The 8,339-nt window shown below is 38.5% G+C and overlaps 1 protein-coding gene across 1 annotated transcript; it reads right to left on the bottom strand.

Annotated features, from left to right (window-relative positions):
- Positions 1 to 3,752: 3,752 nt before the first annotated feature.
- LOC110854634 lies at positions 3,753 to 5,108 on the bottom strand. Its single transcript, XM_022103098.2, has 3 exons — positions 4,756 to 5,108; positions 4,060 to 4,327; positions 3,753 to 3,961 (listed from the first exon to the last, which is right to left on the bottom strand). The coding sequence occupies exons 1-3, from the start codon at positions 5,038 to 5,040 to the stop codon at positions 3,891 to 3,893; spliced, it is 624 nt and encodes a 207-aa protein (XP_021958790.1). The 5' UTR covers positions 5,041 to 5,108; the 3' UTR covers positions 3,753 to 3,890.
- Between the last annotated feature and the right edge of the window lie 3,231 nt (positions 5,109 to 8,339).

The raw sequence follows: 8,339 nt of genomic DNA, 5'->3' as shown, positions 1-8,339 counted from the left end.
TTCGAAACTGCTGAGGACTAGGCTGAGATGAGATTTCGAATACCGAATATATATCGAATTTAATAATAGAAATCCAAATTTATCTATTTTAATCAAACCTTTATTTGTGCATCTTTTCTTCTATACAAATCAATTAAATTTCCATCCTTGCAGCTACTACAACAATAAACGTGTTACTGATCTGAATCGCCATAATGGATAATTTGAATATATTTATGATTGTTCTTGGTTGTTTACATACTGCATACATAAGTTACACTCAAGGGGGACTAAATTCAATTTAGTTCTAAAACCGATCGTAGTTGCATATTTGATTAATTTATGAGCGAGAAAAATAATTCGGCAATTCATCCAGCCTTTGCTAACGTTAAAAATTCCGAGAGTTTAGGAAAACAATTGTATAACATTATATTAAACCCAAAGACAGACCAGAGCTGAAGAAGTAAAAAAAATGCAACACAATTTGATAAACAGTTTGCTTTGTAGGTACACAGAAGTTCGACTAGGTGATTTCAATATCCTTATCCAACCTTGATCATTTTTAGTTCAGACATAGAAATAAATGATCCCATAAATCCAGCCAGCAAACAATCCGGTACATACTTTCATACCATATTCAATCCACTCAATCAAATACACAATCATGCAAATGATACAAGACAATGCCCAAATCTTATGAAGCGCTTCAAATTTTTCGAAAAAATCTCGTCGTTCTAATTTATCAAAATCAGGACCTGTCCAATTTGCATAATACGGGTATAGCTTTCCTTTCTTATTTTTCCTAAACCAAGCCTCCCACCAGTTATAAATCCCCGAACTTATGAAAACCTTCAATCTATCCAAGACATAATTCTTTCTCTAATAGGGGTCAATCTGAATGCCAAAGTAGGTTAAAAGAAACTCATCATCCGACCCTTTCATGAATACTATGCCGTCTCTGTTATCATTCAGATAGTCCAGAATTTCAGGAATGTGTTCAGTTGCGTCCATGTAGACCAGTTTGTCGTGACATTTTGAAATGTTCGGGTACAGATGGAGTGGCCATTTATGATGCAATGCTTGCCAAATCCGTGGGGTGATCCCAGTCTGGTTCCCTGTCAAGTCTCGCCTTCCTACATTTACATCCCCATTTACTAGTGCTTGGGCCACTCTTTTGTATCCGTTCAGCCGTGTCAGGTTTCCCTCGTAGGCGGTAGCCGTTTGCAAGTCAGCTGCGAACCGCCATGCTAATAACGAGGGCGGCGTTCCGTTAGCGTACATGTCCTCATAAATTTGCACTTTGTAGTCCGCCGCAAAGAAGAATTTGAATCCTAATTTATCCAGGTCGTAGATGTAATTCCAAGTTGGAGTCCGCACGAATGGATGGACTACGTCAGAGGTAAAAATTTCCTTGTAGAATGCCGTAATTACGAGAGAGCAAAGGATCCAGAGCCACATTATGGGCCATAATCGGGACGGAATTACCCTTTTGATCCGTTCAATGCAGGACACCTCGAGAAGGGTGGCACAAACCAGGATTGCTACGTCCAAGTCGAGGATCATCCACTTGAACGGTCGCTTAGGGTTAGCTTTCACCAGAGAACATAGCAGCTGGAAAAGTGTTGGTAATTAATTCTTTTGAGACTCATTATTCATTGACTGATTATTCAAGACTGAGTTGAGGTAAAATGTTACAATTACTTTATTACGAATTTAGTCAAGCAAAAAATTACTTTCTTAAATTGTTCATACAGTTAGTAATTATGTCTTTACTTTATTACCACGAAACATACCTGCAAAGCTATGGCGACACACGAAATGCAAATCCAAGTAGATTTATCAAGCGGGGTGGAGAAGACGGCGTAGGTCGATTGCTGAATGCCGTAGCATGACAAGAAACTACAGGTATGTCTCCCAAGCCAAAATATCTGATGGTTTCCATAGTTAAAGCGCAATCTCCCCTTTCCGAAATATTTGTATCTATATCGGTAATTTATATCTCGTGTGATACTCAGATTATAAAACGTGTCAGACAAAATTTTATAAGAAATAAAATCCTGAAGCGATTGGGAGGCGTTGGCAACTTCAAACCAGGCGGGATTTTTTTCCCGCCGAAAATATTTCTCATGCATTCTAAGAAATTCTGGGGCAAACTCATACCCATCCAGTGTTATGTCGATCCATTCCATGTAAGTCCAGTGGTATTTGCTTAATTCAAGGGAACAAAAATCTGCCACGGATCGAATTTCGGTGAACGTTTCGGAAGGTGAGTCATGATTACAAGGAATTGCGGTATACCGCCTAAAATCAAGGTCAGAGGTAGGATAATCAGCTCCATGGTATCGGTTAAGATGATAGATTTTGTCACGTCGGTAGATTAGAAATTCCCGGGTTCCCATGACATTGAGATCGATGTGAAATAACATTCTTTTAATTTTCCTTATTTCCTGTTTTCCCTCCTGCCCAAATTGTGACACAATCCAGACGAAATATACTCGGGTCACGGACCCAAAATAACGCGGAAAGAGTGGGGAATATAGGAAATGTTGGTCACGTAGACGATAGCCAATTTCAGGAAAAATGTACGCCCAGCAAAATTCGGGATTTTGTTGCCGCATTACAAAAGAAATTTGAGTGAAGAGAAAATCGTAATCGGGTGGTCGTTCCGAAGTTTCGTTGGTTATAGCTGGAATGGGAGGATCATAAATTAAAACGGGTTGGGATGGAGTAAGAGGATATTCTTTAAATGGTTTTACGACGATGGTAACGCACAAACCAAATATTTCAGCTACGTCCTGTAGCGAGTTTGAAACAATATCTGAGTGGACAATTTCGAAGAAGAAGGAAATAAAAAATACAAACGTGAAATGTTTTACTGACATTTTTCCCTTATGCAATTTGAGTTACTCAGACGATGGTCAGAAGGACATTGTTTCACATTAGGAGAATCTAAACGTATGTGCACGAGAACAATGTACCTCTTGTATTACTTTTAGCTGCTAAAATGAAGCCGGTACCACTTGAATTTACGGCATGTTTACTTAAAGCTTAAATGTAGTCTCAATTTTATGTATGTTAAGTACAATATGCAAATTCTGGGTAAAGTTTTCAGTTGCTGTTCAAAAAGACTATATTCTTAAGAGTTAGTGCTCATACAGAAAACACAAGCTTCAACACACAATGAGGCTAGTGTCTAAACGAATTTGAAGGTCCATTTCTACGTTCAGTGCACTACAGAGCGTTGTTTTCTATCCGTTGTTCAATCTTACTGGGACATTTACGATATGGCGGGATCTCTGAGATAAGTTTATTTGCTTTCCGGAACCTCATGCTTTTCTACTGTCGAGAAACGTCTCAAGATATTGGACTAGTAAAATTGAAAGAAGGATTGTTATAAATACTTTAAGTGTTAGGATTGTCAATATGCAGTTTGGACTTTAATATTTAAACGTAGTTTTAATATTTATATGTAAATAGGTGCCAAGCCGACGATACCAGAGAACTAACTTATGATAAAATATTTCTTTTGTATTTAGACTAAATATTATTTATATTACAAATGCAACTCAACTTTAAGTGGTGGTTCTAGTGCCACTGGAAACCGTTTTACTGAATAAATTAACGTTCAAAATGCATAGAAAACCAGTTTTGGCCACCTGTAGGGCCTCCCTCACCCCCCATCCCAACGGATTGAAGGGGGTGACTCTCATTGATGCTGGGGTCGAAACCCTCCCCTCACGAAGGATGAGTCCATTACTTCTTAAATTCAAATGTATGCTTTTGAAATTATTTAATTTTATTAGCTAGCGCTCTTCTAATTAATAGATAAATCTATGTATATTAACGATTCTTTCGATAATTTGATTGCACCGAGTTTTACAATGAATTTATTGAATTTATTAATTTGATGATTAGTTGATGGAGATATCGGCACAGTTCCGGAAGGTCTGGGCAGCCTCTCGGGTAAAGCAGGAGTCCCAATCTGAAAATTTATAGATTAGATTATTTGCAATTTAATTTTTCCACTTATGCAAGTTTGCTCTCTTCCTAAGTAAATAAGAAAAATCGGTTGCAACATACCAGCCGGACCGGGATACGATGTTCGATAAGTCCAACGTAGCGTGCACCGGCTGCACGTTACCCCAGCCGGAAGTTGGACTCGGGCCGTCACATCGGTGTTGACGTTATCGTATGGGACGCAAATTCGGTCATCAGTTCGAACAGCTTCTGACCCTCCAACGATGGGCAGCTTGGTAAAGCAATTGTCAGTTTCCTGCTGATTTGGGCAAAGTTCTACTTCAAACGAGCCGTGGTGGGGAGCTTGGAAGTTCCCAACGACATCAATAATCTAAGAGAAATTCAAATATTTAAATTTAGCGGCTTTCTGTTTTACTTTTATTTAAATGTACGAACCTAATTATTAAAGATTTTGTAGCTAAACGAGAACATTAAAGAATAATTTGACAAGCTATAAATGTGGATTGCATATCTACGTACATCTTATATACGTTTTTGAGAAGGTAATCAATACATTCGTGCCTGTTTGTGTAATAATTTTCCACAAAATTTAAATTTTCTAAAACTAAAATTTCTTGCCATACTCAAGGCCTCGTATAATTCACTTGTATGTAATATGTATGTTAGCACGTGTGCGCAATTTTCTATCTTATTACTTTCACATAATCCCCTTTGAAATCCCCCTAATATTCCTTTAATAACCCCCCTAAAATTTTGGCTTAAATACGCGCCTTAAAATACCCCTTATCCCTGCCTTACCGATCCAGCCGTATAATTCCTAACAATGACGCCCTTATCATAAATTCCCCCCTGGTTAGCAGTGGTCTCTCCAAGCACGTCGCCACACCGCCCACAAGTGGAATACGTAAGGTCCTGGGGCACATTGCCGCACCAGACGCCGGAATTGTCCCACCAGTAGGGTTGGTCCGTCCCAAATTCGGGCCGGGTTTGGATCGACGTTCGTGCCACGGGGTCCTTCAAATACCCGTGTGATTGCACCTGCGCAACCGCAACGAACAGCGCAAGAATCGCAATAGAATGCATTTTAAGCAAAGTATTTAATTAGTTTCTCGTCTCAAGGGGAAAATTGATGTGTGTGCCTAGTACGAGACTTGGCTCGCTTTTTATTCGGATTTTCAAGTGCTTATCAACGCTATTGTTAAGGGTAAATTAATTATAACTGTAGGCATTTTCTTGTCAATCACCTATTTTTGCACACCACACTCGCATGTATGGAAACAAGTCCATTGTTAAGGTAGCACTGGACATAGGTAGTGATGGTCATGCCTGATAAGATGAACATGACACGCACGTGTACTTGTGTCATGGCATGATATACTCTTAACAAACTGGTACATATTAAATTATTACAAGCCGGAGCACATATACATACCTATGAATATGGTACATACATAGTCGGAAACACTCAAGTGTCAATGACATATAGCTTTATTACTTTTGTAAATCTCAACTTAGCAATTTTTGATTTATTTTACCGAAAAGCCAGATAAATTTCAATTCAAAGACAATTTTTAGTCTTAAAAATTTCCTGCTCCTGCGTGAATGCCACGCTAAAGACGAGACGACCACTCCTCGATGGAATTACGCACCGATTCCAGGGACATTTTGTGGCATTCCGGGGTCAGAAATTTTTTCCAAGCCTCCGCACTTCTACGGGGCTTAGAACACACCTTTGTCCCTAACTTTGACCATTTTTCATATTCCGGTGGTTCAAATCCATCAAGGATGATGACCAATTCTGATTGGAGATAAAGACCGGAATTTGTTTTTTTAGCTACGCTTGGGTCATTTTTTGCACTATAAGTTCGTGCTGAGTCCTGCTGAAAGGTCCCATCGATTCCATTGAATTGGATCTAACTTAGGGGATGTACCACGGACTCAAAAACATATTTTAAGAAATTTGATTCCCCCACCTCCCCCCAATTTTCAGCAAAATGTAGAGAAATTACCCCAATTAGCTCCCACCTGCCAAAATCATCAAAAAACCTGGATAATGTGACTTTCTGACCTTTTATCTATATTGGGGGATGTCTCTGACCGATTTTGCGTAGATTAGGACAATTCGCTTGTTAAAAGATTTTTCCGATGTTAAAATCTCCTCATTTTTAAAAAGAATCCTGCTCACTTTTCTGGAGCGTACCGCTTGAGGTGACTCCTGCATTTATTTAATCTGGTTTTCCTTTGGGGTACGATCAGGATGTGGCAAGTACCACATTTCAAAGCCTTAAGCCTAAGCTTCAATTTGAGCACTCATTGGATAATTTGCGTCGACACTGTCAGCAGTGAGCCCGGTTTCCGTTGGAATTTCGTGAATTTCTTCGGATTCCAGGCTTGAGAGGCTTCACGATGGGTGTGGTCCTTGGAGGTTTTCAAAAAATTCTTCGACTGTTCTTAGTCGATTCGGTCCCCATGAATGTTTTTATAGTCCGTTGGGCTAAATTAAAGTACACCTTTGACTTTTTCATCACATGTCAAATTCACTGTTTTTCTTCGATTTTTTTTTGTGTGAAAAACTATCGCCGCCCGCTTCTCTTCAATTTCCTGTATATTCATCCAGATGTTCAAAAATTACAAAGTCCATAGTGAATCATAATGTAAATCGCATGGCGAATCTAATGCACTTATCAGATTTTAATTCTGTGGCTTAGTTTTCTAGCAATCGGCTGTTGACACTTGAGTGTTCCCGACTATGTACATACAGTATCACACATCCTACTTGAACAAATAAAAAAAACTTACCCAGATGTGTGGAAAATTGTGCATATTTCAATATTTTTTTCTTGAAACATAGTTTTTATAAATGTTTGGCTGAAAAGATGAGATTAAAAATACCAAAATAATTGCTATCCGAGTCGACCATCTCATAACTCATGTTGCCAATAGAAGATATATAGTCACAAACGAAAATTCTTGCTAAATGATCCAGTACTCATTGTCCGTTGAGTTAAAATAAACCGTAGTAACGTTAGAAGTAGCTCCTCCTGTAATACTTCGGTGACAACATTGGTTGGTACCATAGATATAGAGTAGAGTAGATTCGGCTACTTTTGAAAAAAGCGTCTCGGCATGAAGGAGAATTTGGGGATAATTTTGGGATAACGCATGGTTGCACGGTTGCGCATGGAATGCTTAGCACGCTTGCACATCATTAAAAAATTATTATTTGACACCTGTTATTTTTATTTTTGCGTTTAAATCATACGAAATTGAATAATTTAAACGCCAAAATAAAAATAAGTCGTGTCAAATAATAAAATACGGAGTTTAACAAGCTTGGTTTGTAGACACAGGCAGGGTTTAGTCCCACCTCAAAAACATTGCCGAGTTTTTAACATTGACTATATGGAAGAAGCCTGATCTATTCTACTCTATATCTATGGTCGGTACATAAACTTCTGCACCATTGCAAAGGTGCAAAATAAATCGACAAAAATGCATGATTTTGATGGAATTTTACACCGGTGGTAGAAAATAAACGGACTAAATAGATGCATAATTTTCGTGGGGTTTTGCACCAATGGTGGAACATAAGCGGGGAAAATATACCCAGAAATTTGACATGATTTCGACTTTTTTAGACCCCTTTCGTGGGGATGTATTTCTGTGGGTTATGCTGCACTCTTAGTGCGTATTTAATCACTTCTCCCAATTGCTTGGCATCATTTTGTGTTATCGCTAGTTCGATACGAATGGTGCTATAAATTTCCTAAAAATTGGCCATGGGCCTATTTAATTAGCATCAATTGATGCAAAAAACTCATTAACGGACAGACAGACGGACAGGAGGAATTCAATAGCTCTCATGCTACGCAGGGCGAGCTAATAAAGGCTAGCTAAAGTCCTGATGTTATGACCTGGATTATGTATGGATTTGGACTACTGAAACAATATCTTCATCTCACAGCATTTATGTAAAAGTGTGTCTGGAAAATATTTCAAGAGGAGGTCAAGAATATTATCCGCATGCATATTTGGGAAAAGTAAATAACTCGTGGCTGTAGGGGTCTCGGAAACAGAGTAAACTAACGAAACAAATTCATCGACTCCGACTGCAGCTTCAAGTTCAATTTGTCTACTTGTTCAATTAGGATCTGTGATCCTCTGTATCACTCAAAATACCTACTTATCAGGCTGCAAATGTGTGAAGTGTTATCTGTCTGTCATGACTAATTTCTCAACATGTTATTCAAATTGATATAGTGTATGAGGTAGATTGGTGCAATCTGAATTACTGTCCTAATCCTTACTAAATTTTACTGTATATTTATAAATTAGTCAAGTGCAAGAAGAGAGCGTGAACGGGTGCAAAAGTGGATTCCTTT

Source organism: Folsomia candida, unplaced genomic scaffold (genome assembly GCF_002217175.1).
Source record: "Folsomia candida strain VU population unplaced genomic scaffold, ASM221717v1 Fcan01_Sc010, whole genome shotgun sequence".
Taxonomy (NCBI): Eukaryota; Metazoa; Arthropoda; class Collembola; order Entomobryomorpha; family Isotomidae; genus Folsomia; species Folsomia candida.
This window is presented reverse-complemented; position numbering and strand designations above follow the sequence as displayed.